General features: G+C 34.8%; 1 protein-coding gene across 7 annotated transcripts in view; it reads right to left on the minus strand.

The window, feature by feature from the left end:
• ZNF529 (zinc finger protein 529) overlaps nucleotides 1-18,873 on the minus strand; it is a 198,529-nt gene that overhangs the window by 29,022 nt on the left and 150,634 nt on the right. For all 7 annotated transcript variants that reach the window (XM_064489584.1, XM_064489589.1, XM_064489583.1 and 4 more), the window contains 2 exons: nucleotides 14,870-14,957; nucleotides 12,073-12,193 (listed from right to left, as the gene is read on the minus strand). In XM_064489584.1, coding sequence (XP_064345654.1) covers nucleotides 12,073-12,193; nucleotides 14,870-14,957 — 209 coding nt within the window. The remainder of the gene's footprint in view (nucleotides 1-12,072; nucleotides 12,194-14,869; nucleotides 14,958-18,873) is intronic.

Genomic DNA, 18,873 nt, shown 5'->3' on the forward strand with positions numbered 1-18,873 from the left:
ACCAGCTAAATTGAAGACTCTTGGAAGGTATAACTAAGGCAAATAGTGCTAGTTGCTCTCAACATGCTGTGGGGGTTCTAGTGATAATAATTTTGCGGTAAAGATGCCTTGGCCAAGGCCCAAGAGAATACTGCTGATATTGCTTAGAAAGGCCTGCTTGCAAGGTTGGCCTTTGGCTGGCATCTGAAAACTAAGATTTCAAGAGTGTTCTTACTATTCCCTAATTTACAAGCGTACATAGTACCTACACTGTTTATGCAAACAATATGGTTTATGCTGAATACTTGCTTTCCTTCCGGAAGTCTGAAATTTTAGTACTTGTTAAACAGAGGGCTTCTATGTGACCAGTTCCCAGTAAAAATCTTGCGCAGTGATTTTTCTCCCTGGAGAGTAACACTGCATAAATATTGCTGTATTTTTCCTTCTGGGGGAGCTTGCATTCTGTGTGACCCCTAATGTGAGGAAGAGAGCATTAGGAAACCCGGGGACTGATTCCTTTAGACATCACCTGTGTCTTTTCCCTTATGATCCTTAGTACATTGCTGTAAGAAATTTTAGACATGGTTACAACTATACACTGAGGCCTGTAAGACCTTCCAGTGAGTCTGTGAATGTGCATGTAGTCTTAGAGACTCCCAACACATCACCTACATATTTCATGTGATCTAGGCTGTGACTGAAATCTAACGCCTTTCTATATTCCAAGTATTTGTAGGGTTTCTAACCAATATGAAAATTTTTATGCTCTCCATAGAATCTAAAGGCCTTCTCACACTCCTTACACTCATAGGGTTTCTCTGTGGATTCTCAGATGTCCAGTAAGTTGCCTGTATATTCTAAAAGATTGCTTACTGTCTTAAGTATTTCTCACCAGTACAAATTCTGTGATGCTGAGTGAATTTTCCACATGCTCTGAAGGCTTTTCCACATATGTTACATTTATAACAACTCATCAAAATGAATTTCTAGTGTACTGTAAGGTCTCTGTGGAAACCTAAGGCATGCCCTACGCTTTGGACATTTACTAGCTTGCATAACAGTAGGAATTTTCAGATATGCAGTGTATTGTTCATGCACACCAAAGGCCCTTCCATATTTTTTTACATTCATAGGTTTTCTCACTAGAAAGAACTCTCATCATGAGCAAAGTCTGAACTACAAAGATGTTCTCATATCCCTTTACCTATAGAGCATCTCTTATAAATTCCCTGATACAGAGTAAAAGATTTATGCTTATAATTGGCTACATTTTCAGAAATTATTTTCATTTAGCTAAAATGTCCCCCTTGAGACCCTTCCCTCAATCTTGCTTTTGTTTTGCCAGTTATTTCTAAAAATGTTGTCCTCAAGGTCAAGGATTTTACTTTTTCAATTACCTTGCATTAGGAACCTTTTTTTTTTTTTTCCTAAAAATGTCTTTGTCTTACATCTGGACTCCAAATGTGAAAGAACAGGAGAAAGGAAACAAATGATTTTATTTTTCCCTGTGCCAGAAAAATTAAATTGTTATTAAAGACATAGAGGAAACAAATTGAAAATAATGAATGTTAGCAGTCAGTAGTTAACAGTGTTTTAAAATCTGAAGAAAAGCAAGAAGACTCAGAGAATGAGGAGATTATATATATGATATGGAAGTTATGAAAGGGCAAAGTTAAGTCCATGGCTCTGAAACTTAGGTGTTGATCAGAATCAACTGGGAAAGTTGTTGCAAGTCCTGATGTATAGCAACCAACCTAGATGAACTCAGTCAGTATCAAAGGACAGGTCCCAAGCACCTGTATTTCTGATGTCTCTACTAAATAATTCCTGATGCAGATCAAGATTTGGTTGTCCCTGCTTACAAGCTGTTTTTAATGGCTTCTCCATCCAAGCAATTTCTCATGGATAACAAGGACCTACTTATTTCATTTCACTCTATCCTCTTGCCTAAAATCCTCTTCCTTTTAGTTCCCAGATCATGGAATATTTATCTCCTAGAGCTACCTATCTCTTTCACCTCCCATGGGTGGGTTCACTGTGTGATTTCCTCCTTTTTTTCCATCTGATCTGAAGGGTGCTTACTCAAAACGGTTGTATCAGCTGACCCTATCGAAGAAGTTTCTATTCTAGCACCTAGTTCCTTGACTTCATTGTACATTGATTTCTCTTTATTATTTAAATTAATGCATTTATTTCCTTATTCCTAAAGACCCACAAGGGCAGATGCAATCATTTCTCTCATATGCCACTAAAGAATAAGCTCCTAGGACAATGCAGTTGTTAGTTACAGAACAAGTTAATTAATGGATAAAGGAATAGAAATTTTGATGAGAATGAAGGTAAATATTAGGAAGATAAGATATTGTTAAGACAGATGAGTATTATTTAACCCAAAAATTAAGCAACAGTTACTATATATCTCTTTCTGCTTCCCATCCCTTACATACGTCTACTGTAGTAATGAAATACACTCTTTCCTATATTATTTCCATTTCAGATGAGAATAAAAGCATATCCAAACTAACACAGCCAAAGCCAACCATTCTTATATTTCTTAGAAAAGCATCTCAAAGAATTTTCAGATATTGTTAACAGGTATGCCATACTGTAACGCTTATACAATTTTAATCAAAAAGGCTTGGAGCTCCAATGGAGAATAATCAGACTCAATAATATGGAGAAAGGCCTTGATGGGACAAGAGTGCCATGAGTTCTATGACAAGTAATATGTTGATTTTTTGGCTAGAGGATGGCAATAAAGATTAGCCAATAGTCTAAAGAAAATCAGAAGTGAAAGATTAACCATGCGTAAGGAGGGACCAAGAATAATGTTCCTAGGACTAAACAATGTTATGTGTAACAAAGTTGAAATAAAACAAGAAACATTAGTTTGCTGCAATAAACTAGAGACTAATGATGTAAATAAATAAGCAATCTACTAAATAAGTGTTGTTTCAGTTGTGGAAATACAATCCAAATGAAGAAACATCTAGAAAACCATGATGTTAAAGACACTATACAATTTTTCAGCAGTATCTAGGGCATAAAACTATAGAAGCCAGAGTGTAAGTCATGGACTTAAATGCTTATATTAATACAAATAAAATAATAAAGATTACTAAATGAAGCATCCACCTCAACAAGTTAAGCTTAAAAAAGTAAAATAAAGAAAAGCAGAAGGAAGGAACTAATAAATACAGAGGTAGAGGTAGAATGTAGTGAGTTATAAAACACATTAAAAGTAAAATAAGATAAGAACAAGAGGAGAAATCACCACCACAGAGCGTGTATATCTATTTAAATGATAAAGACTCCTATGCCAATCAATTTGAAAATGTATATGAATAAAAAAAGTTCTAGATCTATATACCCCAGAAAACATAAAAAGTTGAAAGAGATCAGTTTTGAGAAAGAGATAATATGCTCAAACACTTAAAAATTTAAAAGCCAAAAATGCTTGAAGCACTCCTGTTGTTCATATTGTGGTCACTAAATACCAGTGCCCATTTTATAAACTCCCTAGAAAAATGTCTGAATCTTGATTTATGGTAGGGAAGGTACAAGGAGAGCCCTGAACATCTTACGCCAGGAAGAAGTAAGCTTTCAAATACTAATTGATCATGTTAATAGGCCACAGACACCAGCTGAAATGGCTGTAACAGGCCAGCAGTATAACCTATAAGAATAAAAATGAAAAATAAAGTGCTTTTAATAAATAAATGTTTTAAACAAAGACTAATATCTAATGAAAAAAGATGGTCATGTCTCAAGTGTCTGGTTGGGGGAGGGGAAGTTACAAAGTAAGCCTGCCATGTCTTGTGTCAGAAAGCAAGAGTCATTTCAAAGATTAAATACTAAATCTAATGTCCACAGAAATCAGCTTAAAGAATTTAACTACCCAATATTCTAATAACAGGAGCATTTTGGGGAAAACTACAGTGGTGCTGGTCCTAGGTAAGACGGAGTAAGTACATCATAACTGTTTCTGAGGGTCAGAAGTCTAGCCACAGTTAGCTAGGTATTCTGCTTCAGGATCTTCCACAAGTCTGCAATCAAGGTATGGTTCAGGGCTAGAGTCTCATTTGAAGGCTTAACTGGGGAAGGAGCTACTTCTAAGCACATATGCTTGTTGGCAGCATTCAGTTTTTTGCAGGCTACTGGACTGAGGGCATCCTGGTTTTTGTTGGTTCATGCCCAAAGGCCACTCTCAGTTTCTTGCTACATGGACCCTCCAGATGGGCCACTTGCTTCATTAAAGCTAACAAGGGAGAGAGTCTCCTGGAAAAACTGCTGTTACAGTCATATATAACATAATCACAGAAGTGACATCCTTTCACCCTTGCTGTATCCTACCTGTTAGAATAAGGACAGTCAGAGGTCCTGGCCACACTCAAGGGGAAGGGATACACAAGGACACGAGTACCAGAAGGCAGAGATAATGAAGACAGGGGCACATCTTCGGGGTATCTCCATCACATGTTAATTAACAGCAGAGACTGTCAAATGGAATTTTTTTAAAGACCCAACTACATGCTGTGTACAAGAAACTCATTTCAAATATAGTTAAAAGTAAAAAGATGAATAAAGAATGCCCTGAAAACACGAATCAAAAGAAAGCTAAGTGGCTTATATATTATCAGACAAGTAATGCTAAAAAGCAAAGAAAATTATCAGGAATCTAAAAGAACTTTACAAAATAAGAAATTCATCAAAAAGACCTAACAATCACAAGTGTGTATGCATATAACAAAGAAGCTTCAAGTATATGACACAAAAACTGATAAAACTGAAAAGAGTAACAGACAAGTCCACAATTACACTGGAAGACTTCAACCTTCCTCTCTCAGTAGTCAACTGAACTAGTAAATAGAAAATCATTAAAGATATAAAAGGACTAAACAATATCATCAATCAGCTGGCTATAACCAGCATTTATAGAACAATCTACCCAACAACAACAGGAAACACATGCTTTTCAAGTACAAATGGAACAGTTACAAAGATAGACTATACTCTAGGACATAACAACAAACCTTAACATACTAAAAATTACTGATATCATGCAAAGAATGTTCTCTAACCATATATGATTAGACTCGATCCCAATAACACAAAGTAAATAAGAAACTCTCCAACCACTTGGTAAATAAAAAACACACTTCTAAATAATCATTGTTATCAAGGGGATTAGAAATATACTGAAATTTAAAAAGTTGAATATATCAATAGTTTCAGTCTGTTGCTTCCTTTATGAGACTTAAAGGCAAATGCAAAGCATCAAGTGATTATGTGAAAAGAAAAAAGATCTCAAATCAGTAGACTAAGCTTTTACCTCAAGAAACTAGAAAAACCAAAATTAACTCAAAGCAGAAAAATAATAAAAATAAGAATAGAAATAAATGAAATAGGAAACTGAAAAAGACTGAACACCAGTAAAACAAAAAGTTGGTTCTTTGAGAAGATCAATTAAATTGGTAAACATTTGTTAAGACTAACAAAGGAAAAAAGGGAAGACAAAAATCACCTATATCAGGAATTAAAGTAAGCTTTACACACCCTACAGACATAAAAAGATAGTAAGAGAATACTACGAACAACTCTATGCCCATAAATTTGACAACTAAAATGAAACAGTTCAATTCTTAAAAATCACAAACTACCAAAACTCACCCAACATGAAATAATAACCAGACTAGCTTTATAACTATTTTAAAAATTGAATTCATTTGTAAATTCTTTTAAAAATCTTTCAAAAAAGAAATTTTCAGGTCCATATAGTTTCTCTAATAAATTCTGCCAAACACTTAAGAATTAAGATCTGTTATGAATAGGCTTTCCAGAAAAAAGTAATGGAGGGAACACCTTCCAAATCATTATGAGACCAGCATTACTCTGGTATCAAAAAGACAAAAATAATACTGTAACTTTTAACATAAAATTAATACTGTATTAGTTTTCTTCAATTTCAAAGAATTATATTACCATTACAGTATGCCTCTCTCTCATAATTGGAGAAACTGCATATCAGCCTTTTACCACAGTTAGGTTTTTTTTTTTTAAGTAACAATATTTCCAATACTGTATTGTGAATATGACTGTAATAATGTATGTGACAAAAAATTGTGTAATGATTCATTTAGTTTACAGGTTAGGCTACTATGAAGCAATCATATTGATTATACTATAATACTTTAAGGCAATAAAATTTGCTGCTTCTTCATTAACAAATGTATGAATCATTATACCTATAAGTAAATATGAATTTCTTTTTCACATTATCTTTTAATTTTTTATGTCTAATGTTGTTAAAAGGTACAATATCTACAGGGTTTAGTATAATACAATATTAATGCAGGTACTGACAGACAATTCATCTTGTAAAGAGACAATGTAAAGTTACAGTAGTGATAAATACAGTGTAATAATGTAAATGTATTTCCTTTTCCTTATGATTTTCTTAATAACATTTTCTTTTCTCTACCTTACTTGATTGTAAGACTACAGGATATAATACACATAACATACAAAATATGTGTTAATAAACTGTCATGTTATCAAAAAGGCTTCCAGTCAATAGTAAGCTATTAGTAATCAAGTTTGGGGGGATTCAAAAGTTATATGCAGATTTTTGACTGCACAGGGGGTCAGTTCCCCAATCCCTGCACTGTTCAAGGGTCAAGTGTAATCTAATAATTATCACTTATGATCCATCGAGCTTTTATATATTCCTAGTCAAAAGCCTGATTTCACATCTGAACTCTTAACTTATTCTTGAGTCAAAGAGGAAACACAAACTAAAATTTAAAATTTACAAAAAGATAATTAGAACACTATATATCAGACCTTGTGTGAGAAGGTAGAGCTATTTTCAGAAGAAAACTGTCTTAAAGTGCTTAAGAAAAAAGTCAGAAAAAGTTTGAGAAGTAATAATTTAGGAATTACAAGTTCAGGGATTCTGAGGATAATTCCAGCAAATGATTGCTAGGACTCACAGAACTTACTGAAAGCTATTACAGTCAACTGTTATGATTTATTACAGTGAAAGGATACAGATTAAAATACGTCAGGGGTCAAAGCCAAATGGGGCAGAGTCTGGTAAAAGTACAAGAACAGAGCTTCTCCCAGTGAAGTCATGGACAATGCTGACTTTTTCCAGCAACGGTGTGTGACTAAGCATGGAGTACTGCCAACCAGGGAAGCTCATCTGAGCCTTGGTGTTCAGAGTTTTTGCTGGGGCTCAGTCACATAGACATGGTGACTGCCTGCATGGCTGACCTTAGTTTCCAACCCCTCCAGAGGTTAAGCTAATACTGCATGATTCAGAACTCCAACCTAAATCATACTGTTAGACTATTTGGTATTTACCTTCAGGTAAACAAAGACACTATATCAAAATACAAAATATATAAACAGCCTGAGGCTCAAGCGTCTACTATAAAAGTTTTGAGTTCCGGGATAAGGAGGTTGATTCACTAGATGTTGACGCCTGCCACAGGAGTGGTGGTTCTCATTATCAGTGCTTGCTGGCCCATAGCCTCTATGAGATTTTTTTCACAAAAAAATTTCAAAATAAAGATATAGAAAGAGAAGAGTTCACATGTCTTCTGTGAGAGAGGTGGAAGTTGGGGGCCATGGAGGAACTCAATCTTCTTGACCACAAGAGGGGAGAGAATCAGGGTCTAGGTCCATGTGTTGACATGTACAGAGAAACAGGCAGAGCTTGTGGTCAGCATGGATGGCAGACTGGATACATGCGGAGTAACTGAGTAATAAGTAAATGTACTAAGGATACCTGGAACCAGGATGCTCACAGTCAGAAAAGAGGCACAGACATGTAAATAGGAGGTCTAAAATAAATCTTGTTAAATTGGATTGGAATTAGAGGTGTCAGTGTCCACTAAATAATTTTTTTAATTGTTTAAATTTTAACAAAGCAGAATTCTATATCCAGAGAAAATATATTCAAGAATGAATGCAAAATAAAGACACTTTCAGATAAAAGAAACCTAACAGAATTTGTCACCAACAGACCTGCATTACAAGAAATGCTAAAAGAAAGTTCTTCAGGCTGAAACAAAATGCTACCAGTGGGAAAACGAGATCTTCAGGAACAAAGGAAGACAGCATAAATGGTAACTCTCTGGGTTAATGTAATAACTCTTCTTATTACATTAATTTCTTTAAACCACATATAACTATTCAGAGTAAAAATTTTAATAGTATGTTTTGTTTATATAGAGATGGTATATATAGCTAAAGTGGCTATACTAATTTCAGATAAACTAAACCAGTAATAAGGGGGACGTTTCATTATAGAACAGGTGATACATTAGGAAAACAATTATTATCATTTATGTGTACACACCTAAAAACACAGCAAACAACACTGCACTTGCACGACCCTAAGAATGAGTGCCTCCTTAAATTTTGCACCCCAGGTGCTTTACTCAACTCAACATTACTTTGGTTCTGACCCTAATTTTAATATCTATCTCTCAGTAATTGGAAAAAAACAAGACAAAAAAAACCAGTGAATAAATGATATGAACTATCAACCAACTTGGACTAATTAATATTTGTATAAAACTCACCCAACATCTACCAAATACGTATTTCCTTTCAGATGCACATGGCATATTCACCAATATGACTATATATATTGGGCCATGCAAAAAGCATCAATGAATTTCAAAGGATCAAAACCATACACAATGTATTCTCTGATCAAATGGGGCTAAACTGTAAATAATAATGAAGTAGCTAGAAAACCCACAAATGTTTGGAAATTAAACGACACAGTTCTATATAATCCATAGGTTAAAGGAGAAATCAAAATGGAAGTAAGAAAATATTTTGAACTGACTGATAAAAATGCAACATATAAAAATTTGTGGAATGGAGTTAAAGTAGGGAATTTCTGGCTTTAAATGTTATAGTAAAAGAGAGAAACGTCCAAACTCAGTAACCAGAGGTTCCACTTTATAAGCTAGAAATGGAAAGGCAAAGTAAATCCTCAGTACCCGGAAGGAAATAAGAGAAGAAATAAAAAGTGATTTCTTTGGAAAAAGCAACAGAATAGATTAAACCTTACCTAGAATTACTAAAAATAAAAAACTGTCTTTGCAACAAATCACTAATATCAGGAATAAAAAAGAATTTATCACTAAGGAATATATAAATAGTAGAAGTCTAACAAGGGAATTACTATGAACCATTTCACTGCAACAAATGTGACAACTCAGATGAAATGGACAAAACTTGAAATATACAACTTACTATAAAACAGACATAAGATGAAATAGAATATCTGAATAGCCCAATTATCTATTAAAGAAAATGAATTTGTTATCAAAAACAAAGAAAACTCCAGGCCCAGCTGATTTTACTAAAGGATTCTACCAGGCATTTAAGATATAATACCAATCTTACACAATGATTCCTGGAAAACAGAGGAGAAAACAGTTCACATCTTATTTATGAGGCCAGTACTACATTAATACCAAAACTTGACAAAGACATTACAAGAAGATAAAATAACATACTAAAACCTTGTGCAAAATTTCTTAAGAAAATGTTAGCAAATTGGATACGAAAAACACATTGCTCTTGTGTTTCTCCTTTAGTCTTACACTAGTACCGTACTTTAGTTTACTTCTGGTCACCAAATGTGTGGGTTTTTCCCCCTTACCAAGCAATTCTCTAATACCAGTTGGGTGTCCTACAAATTAACTAAATTCTGATGCCATGTACCTATATATAGCATCAGAGCCTACAGGTTAAGGGCTCAGTCCCACAAGACTGTCTCCCCCACTACCCAACCCTATTTCAGATGCCAGTCAAAAGCCCCAGGCTGTCACCTGTACATCTGACCGACTGGCTGTAAATCGGAGTTCCCATGACCCTTTCCTTGGGTATGAGCATTTCCTAGGACAGCTCACAGAACTCAGAGAAACATTTACTTGTGTTTATCAGTTTGTAATATAACAAAAGACATCATAAAGGATACAGATGAACAGCCAGATGAGGGAGTACATAGAAGGATGTCTGGAAGGGTCCCAAGCCAAAGAGCTTTTGTCCCTGCAGTGTTGGGATGCACCACCTCCCGGTACGTAAATGTGTTCACTGACCTACAAGCTCTCAGAGCCCCGTACTTTTGGGATTTTTATGGAGGCTTTATCATGTAGGCACAATCAATCATTAACTTAATCTCCAGTCCCTCTCCCCTACCCAGTGAGCTGATCACTTCAATCACGGCTTGATATTTCTGGTGACCAACTACCATCCAGGGGCCCACCAAGAATTGCCATCTCAGAACAAAAGACACTCCTATTACCTAGGAAATTCCAGAGGATTGAGGAACTGTGTCAAGAAGCAGGATTAAAGACCAAATATTAGAACAAAAGATGCTCCTAGTACTTTTATGACTTAGGCAATGACAAGGGTTTTAGGAGCTCTATACCAGGAACTTGGAGCAGAGGTCAACATATTTTTTTTTATTTGACACAAATTTAATCTGGAAATATATATATAAGGAAATACAACATGACCCACAAATACAAGATTGATTTAGCATTCAAAAATCAATTTAATTCATCATATTAGTTGATAAAAGGAGAAAAGACATATCACATCAATAGTTTCAGAAAAAGTATCTTACAAAATATAATATCCCTTCATGATAAAAATTCTCAGCAAAGTAGGACTAGAGAACTTGCCAGATTTGATAGAGCATCTATGAAGAACCTCCAGCTATGTGTAATGATGAAATATTAAGCACCATCCTCCTATGATCAAAAAAGGGCAACCATGTCTACTCTCACCACTTCTATTCAACACAATTGCAATAAGGCAATAAGAATAAATGAAAGATAAAACATTTGTAAGGAAGAAGAAAAACTTCCGCTATTTGTAGATGGCAATTGTTTGCTTACAAAATCCTAGAGAATCTGTAAAGCATTCTAGCACTTACAACTAAATTTACAAAAGTTGCTGGGTACAAAGTTCTTATATAATGATTAACTAATTTTATATAGTAACAGCAAACAATTAAAAAGTGAATTTTTAAAAAAGACCTAACAGATGTAATTAAAAATTCCCCACCTGATCAGCCCTCACTCAACTAAGCTGTCTTCTTGACAACCCTCCCAGCTTCTTCCCTTGCTCTGATAAAGTGGTCACACTGCTTATAAGAAATAAAGATGAAATAATGCATGAAAATATTTCTAAGAATTAAAACCAATTCTATAAAACACGTTGAGAATTAGTTAAATTTCTAATGACCTTTAAGCAAAAACAATTAGTGAAGACTTCAGAGAAGGATAGTGGGATTGAGAGAACAGTCACCTTAGGGTGACCAAAGAATCACAAAGAACAGAGAGATGAGAGAGGTAAAGAAAGGTCTTCTTTTATTTAAACCTACACTGACTCTCTGTCTTAAGAGGTGATATAGTTTAACAGTAAAGCACAATGAGAACTATGTTGGCTATGATTACTATTTTTTGTTTGTTATCTGCTAAAAGGAAAAATGGAGTTTTCTGAATCATTAACAGGTTTCTTCCTAGGATGGTAGATAAATGCTGATAAATGCAGAGTTCATGGGTTCTAATTTTTAATGACAAAGTAGGTCAAATAAAACAATTTTGTTATAAGAAATGAATATGTTCACTTCATTTTAAAATATTTTTTATTCAGTCCATCACCATGTAAATTGTGGAGATTACTCTGATGATCAGTACATATCAGGATTCTTTTTGTCTAGCTCTTCTCTCTAAAGATGGCTCAGAAAATAACACAGAGCATTTTTACTGATTCTGAGTTCAAACACAATGTAACACCTGATTTCTTTGGCAATGGACATGTCTTCAGTGTCCTACAAGTCACATCTAGCTTCCTGGGTATCAAGGGAGGTAGAAATTATATGAAGGGGCTGAGAAAGGTATGAATATCATGAGAATGGTGAGGTGTGTCACCTGCAATACAACACAGCTTAACCTGTTCCTTTGAAAACAGAATGAAAAAATTCACTTACTTTCTTAAAAGATAGTCTTGATATTCCAGAGCGAATATTTAAATTATTTGAGGTAGACAGCTTACCCCGTGGGACCAACTTGCTGTTCTCCATCATCACATCCCAGTATAACTCCCTCAGAGCAGAACCCGATATTCCCATTCCTCTTGAGAGGTCTAGGGCTGCTTTCCTGAATGTTACCCATCCCTAAAAGCACAAACCCAAGCATTACTGGTGAAATTCAAGAAATGCTTTCAAATAGAAAGAGAATAAAGGTTGAAATCCAAGAAGAGGCTGTACAAAAGCAAATAGGCATCACCTGGAAGTCTATGGTAAGAGAAGTTAAGGAAATCAGTGTCTCAAAAACAGATTCTATACATATTTTTAAGAAATCTAGTTGATTTACATAAAAGTTCATGCCTATTATGTGATTCCTCAGTTACTAACCATGTCTGTAAACATGGCTAGATATGAATAAAAGAATCACAATTTTCCAATTAAGTGAAATAGTGAATACTAGCTCATAAATGAGTAATAAATTGAATTTTTACATCCTATTTTTCTACAGACTAAGAAAATACAATTCATGGAATTTCTTTTCCAATATAGTATTAAATCTGTACATAAATATATAGCGATAACAGAGTTTGCATAAAATTAAAAAATTTCTTCAAGCCTCAGGTTCATTATGTCACCTCCATTTTTTTCTATTAGTCATTTTTGTAATGGTTTTATATGTCACAATAAATTATTCTCTAACTTGTTTGGGCTTTGTTGTTAAGACCATTTTTTAATTGAAGTATAGTTGATTTACAATGTTGTGTTAGTTTCTGGTGTACAGCACAGTGATTCAGCCATACATATATATATACTGTTTTATATTTTTTAATTATAGGTTATTACAAGGTATTGAATATAGTTCCCTGTGCTATACCATAGGAACTTGTTGTTTATCCATTTTATATATAGAGGTTTGCATCTGCTAATCTCAAAACTCCTATTTTATCCCCTCCTTTTCCCTTTGGTAACCGTAAGTTTGTTTTCTATGTCTGTGAGTCTGTCTCTGTTTTGTAAGTTCATTTGTCTCATTTTTTTAGATTCCACATATAAGTGATATCATATGCTATCTGTCTTTGTCTGACTTACTTCATGTAGTATGATAATCTATAGGTCCATCCATGTTGCTGCAAATGGCAGTATTTCATTCTTTTTTATGGCTGAGTAGTATTCCATTCTATACATATACCACTTCTTTTTCTTTTTTTTTTTTTAAATGTATTTTTATTGAAATATAATCAGTTTACAATGTGCCAATTTCTGGTGTACAGCACAATGCTTCAGTCATATAGGAACATACATATATTTGTTTTCATATTGTTTTTAACCATAAGTTACTACAAGATATTGAATATAGTTCCCTATGCTATACAGTATAACTTGTTGTTTATCTATTTTATATATATCTATATATTTGCAGTTAGTATATGCAAATCTTGAACTCCCAGTTTATCCCTTCCCCCCCCACCCCCCCGGGTAACCATAAGTTGGTTTTCTATGTCTGTGAGTTTATTTCTGTTTTGTAAATGTTTGTTTTTTTTTTCGGATTCCACATATAAGTGATATCATAGGGTATTTTTCTTTCTCTTTCTGGCTTACTTCACTTAGAATGACATTCTCCAGGTCCATCTGTGTTGCTGCAAATGGCATTATTTTATTATTTTTTATGGCTGAGTAGTAGTCCATTGTATATATATACCACATCTTCTTTATCCAATCATGTCAATGGACATTTAGGTTGCTTCCATGTCTTGACTATTGTAAACAGTGCTGCTATGAACATTGGGGTACATGTACCTTTTCCAATTAGAAAATTCTCTGGATATATGCCCAGGAGAGGGATTCTGGATCATATGGTAAGTCTATTTTTTTGTTTTTAAAGGAATATCCATACTGTTTTCCATAGTGGCTGCACCAAATTACATTCCCACCAACAGTGTAGGAGGGTTCCTTCTCCACACTCTCCCTAGTATTTATTGTTTTGGGACTTTTTAATATCCATTCTGACTGGTGTGAGGTAAGACCTCATTGTAGTTTTGATATGCATTTCTCTGATAATTAGCAATACTGAGCATCTTCTCATGTACCTACTGGCCATGTGTATAAGACTATTTTTTTAAGACTATTTTTTAAAAATATGTCCTAAGCACTACACTTTCTTATGCCAAATTATTTAGTAAATTTTTAATAGCTACACTATAGTCCATCCTGTGTATACAGCTTCTTAGATCTCTATTATGTGTGTGTGTGTGTGTCTTTTCAAATACAGGACAGATCTTTCTCCTGATATTCATCTTTCCATGACTGATTCCGAAGGTAGATTCCTGATCTCTCTGTATGCAAATCCCAATTTTACTCTTAACCAATCCTCAAAGCCTTACAAAACACGGGATCTCAACACATACCAACACTGAGGACACTCAACTGCCAACTGTATATTTTATGTCTTAAATCTTCTATTTTCCTAGACAAATACTAAGAATTTCCAAGTTTTTCCATGAGTAATCAAATAGGACCAACTTCTCTTAATCATCCCTCTGCTATTCTTTGGATGGTGAAATATCTCTTCCTCAAGGAATACAATTTTACTCCATAATTCTTCTTAAAAGAAGGCTGAACTTACAGGAGATGCTACATATCAAGGGAGAATAGAAGGATCCATCAGGACCACCTTGGGCTGTTTGGCATCATACTTCGCTGATACGGGAGGGACTGGGGAGAGTTTCTTAGATATCTATTACATAAGACATTTCAAAATAAGGAAATGCTCACATAATCTAATATATCTTAACTACATTCAAGAACTAGAGAGAAATAGCAACTTACCAAAGCCATGGTTAAAAATGGTTGAGTACTTGTCAATACTCTTCAAGGTTTCCCTCTTAGAGAAGCACAGAGACCACAGAGGTGAGAACTGGGAAAAGAAAAGTCAGCTATAAGATGAGATACACCTTTCAGCTCCCAAACTGATGCACATTAATATGAGCTTTTTCCTTCTGTCTTCCTGTTTGTAAAAATACCTTGTCAACATACATAGAAAATAACAGAGGTAAGAAGGATTCTGGACAAATCCAAACCCTCCACACACAAGAAATACAATAGACAAGCACAGACAACAAGCAGTGTCCTCTTGTCTGAAAACAGGATCCAGACACTTTAGCAGGAGGGTTCTGGCCCATCTTCCACTCTGATAATACTCGCCTGGACCTGAGAGTGGGAAGGTATTTTCCCTCTATTCCACATTCCAGGCCTGCAAAGGGAAGACACCATCCACACCTAAACCTCCTCTGTGGCCTCAGGGACTGTCACGTATTGTTAATTCCAGTAAGGCCCACAATATTTCAGATTTTGTATGTTCTTCCAGAATTTTGCCACTCACCCACTTTGTCAAGAAGTGGAGTTTATTTCCCTTCCTTTAAAACAAAACAGGCCTTTGTGATTCTCTTGATGAACAAGAGTGCAGTGTAAATGACACTGCGTATCTTCCATGGCTAGGCTAGGTTAAGAAAGGAAATGGAGCTTCCTACTAACAACTCACTCTCAAGATGCTCACCCTGAAACCCAACCATTTTGTTGTTAGGAATCCCAGCATCTACACAGAAAGGCCACAGCTAGATATTCCAGCCACAGTCCAGCTGAGGTGTCTGCCGACTGCCGGCATCAACCACCAAACCTTCTCGTGATTCCAGCCCCCAACCTTCGGGCTACTCCAGCTGAAACCACACAGAGCAGATACTCTAGCTGTCGCCATAAAGTTCTGCCCAATGAACAAATTAATGATTAAAATAAATGTTATCATTGTTCTAAAGCTAAGCCACTAACTTGGGGGTGGTTTGTTATGCAGAAACTAGGAATGCCTGATCATCCCACACACAAAAGCAGGAAACAGTGCCACTGCAAAACAGCATTGGCTCACATGGAGGCCTGCCCCCAGCCAACACAAGGCCCAGAATCCTCCAGCTCAGCAATTCCCGTTTCTTAATCACAGTCAACTCCCCTGATTCCTTGTAGCATCATTTACCACCTCTCTCACCAGCATCCAGGCTGGAGAAAAGTAAGTTCATGCCTCTTGCAGCTTGAAAACAAATATTTGCTAAGAACGCCATTTGATAGGTGCTTTGTAAACCTTACTATTTAGTCTTCATCAGTGCTCTATAATTTAATTTAATCTCCCTGTTCAGCAGATCAGAACACAAAAAGTAAAGAAGTCAGGCAGTTTGCAAATTTCAATAAGTGGGGTCTGTATATTCTCCAGTTGTTGGATCTAGTGTTCTCTAGATGTCAATTAGGTCATCTATTAACGTCTATCTGTAATAATGATTTTTTTTTTCCCTTGTTCTAACACTTATCAAAAGGTATACTGAAAGCTTCAGCAATGACTGTGGACTTGTCAGTTCATCTTTTTACTTTTGTTAATCTTTGGTTTGTTTATCCTGAAGCTACTATTAAGTATATACAAATTCGTGGTTACTATATCTTCTTTCTAGGTTTCAACTTTTATCATTGTGGAACGTCCCCCTGTTATCGCTCATAAATTTTTTTCTGATCTTCATATAGAGACACCAACTTTCCCTTAGTATTTGCATTATAGCTCTTTGGTATTTCAAGTTTTCTGTGTCAGTATAGTTAATGTGTGTCAGCTGCTAAAAGCATATGGTTGATTTTGTTCTTTTCATCATGCCTGATCACAATTTTCTTTTTATTGGACTTAATCTACTTTCATTAAATTTAATTACAAATAATGTTGAATACATCAATGTTTGCTTTTATGTGTCCCCTCTGTTTCTTTGCTCTTTTGTGCCACCATTCTTACCTCCTGGTGTATTAATTAAATATCTCATTACTCTAGTTTTCCTCATTAATTTATAGTGTCATTCATTATTTTCTTAGTGGTTATCATAAAGACTGCAATATTACACTTAACTATTAAAACTCTCATGCAGTGGCTGTGAAAGCATTACACACTGGAAATCTGTTCATCAGTGTCTACAAAACTGAACATAAATATATTACATAACCCAGCAGTCCTTCTCCTATGTATCTCCACAGCAAAAACGAATGCTTTTGTCCACAAAACACATGTACAATAATGTTCATAGCAGCAGTATCTCTAAAAGAAAAATTAGAAATAACCTAAATTTCCAACAACAGACTAGCAGATAACTAATCTGTGCAACATCCTATAATGGAATATACAGCAAAAGAAAAAGTACCTGCTACATGCAACAGCATGAATTTCACAAAGATGTTGGGGAAAAAAAGGTAGTCATTAAATGCAAAGCTATAAAAAAATTTGTAGTTAAGAACATGATCAATGATATCTCAATAAAACTGGGGAAAAGTATGAAAAATATTTCAAAACAGTAATTTTAAAAAATAATGCATAAACATAATGTAATTTTGTTTGTAACATATGTGTGTATATATAAACAAAAAGAAAAATGGAAAGCTATGAAGCCTTATATTAGTATTGTTTCTCTTTTTATTTGAAATTACTTCTTAATTTAAGACTGGCCATGTATTAATATAAATAAGCACTTAAAAATTCTGTAAAAAGGAAGCTGTTCTTCAAAAAGATGTTAAGATTAATACATGGCCACTGTTCATATGTATGTATTATTCATATGTATATTTGTTTTATAGGTGGTTACCTTAATTCATAGTAAATGTTGAGGAAAGACATTTATAATGAATTAATAAGTAAGACAGGCAGGTTAAAATTATTGCGAGGTTATATACTGTCACAAATAAGAGCAAGCTCTGTAGTTAAACTTTCCATATGTCAATCTTAGCTCTGAAGTAATTGTGTCTGTTACCAAGTATTTCATCTGTACTGCCTAGATTTCCTTATAAATAAAATGAGAAAAACAATAGTAGCTAGTACCTCAAAGAGTTGTCAAGATTAAGTGAAAAACAAAAAAACCAACAAAATGTTACCTATTTTTAACTGATAAAGAAGAGACAATTTCATATCCTGTAATCTACTACCATTAAAGGATAATCTCTGTTCTGTTTTTCTGAGGACATTTGAGCTTCTTACTGCTCGTCCTTATCATGCTTGTACACAACAGAACACAGTTTACAAATGTAACTAGTCTTCACTAGCAATGTTACCCACAGAGAATTTCAGAAAGAAAAGGAGGACCGCAACTACACAAACATCATTCTGCCTCATAAAACTAGCTCAGACAATATGACCACTTGAGTAACAAATTGAAAATGTTAACAAAAACTCAATTTTTGTTAACCCTACCTTTTATGCTGCATTATTTATAACTGCATAATTATAACTACTAACATCATTATAAACTCATCCTTGTCAGCAGTTTATAAAATGAAGTCTCCTAAGATACCTGGTCTTGAGATACTAGTGCTGTCTTCTGAAAGTTATCAAAATACGTAAAAAAAAAATACTTAACTAAGCAGCTTTACTTGACAATTTGATCTCCTAATAAAATGCATAAGTTGATATCTGTGTAATAGCAAAAGGTCTATCAAATCGGTTGTTGGATACCACTGTCACTTCCTTCTTATTCCTACTGATAATGGTAATTTGTGTATCAGGATCCACAAAATGGAGGCCAGCTCAGCGGTCCAGCCCACATTACAAAGCTAAACTGAAGTTACAAGAAACACCTATATAGGAAAGTTAGTGCACACCAATCACAATCCTCCAACTCAGCTTTGGCCAGCCTACCTTACCCTAGGAAATAGGGCCAGCTAGTCTCATAAGGAAATCTCTGACATCGGAGCCAATCATGCCATTTCCTTGTTGCCTCTTCTCACATTCTATAAAATCCTCTTGCCCAAAACCCCTTGGGAAGAATACT

Source organism: Camelus dromedarius, chromosome 9 (genome assembly GCF_036321535.1).
Source record: "Camelus dromedarius isolate mCamDro1 chromosome 9, mCamDro1.pat, whole genome shotgun sequence".
NCBI classification, from domain to species: domain Eukaryota; kingdom Metazoa; phylum Chordata; class Mammalia; order Artiodactyla; family Camelidae; genus Camelus; species Camelus dromedarius.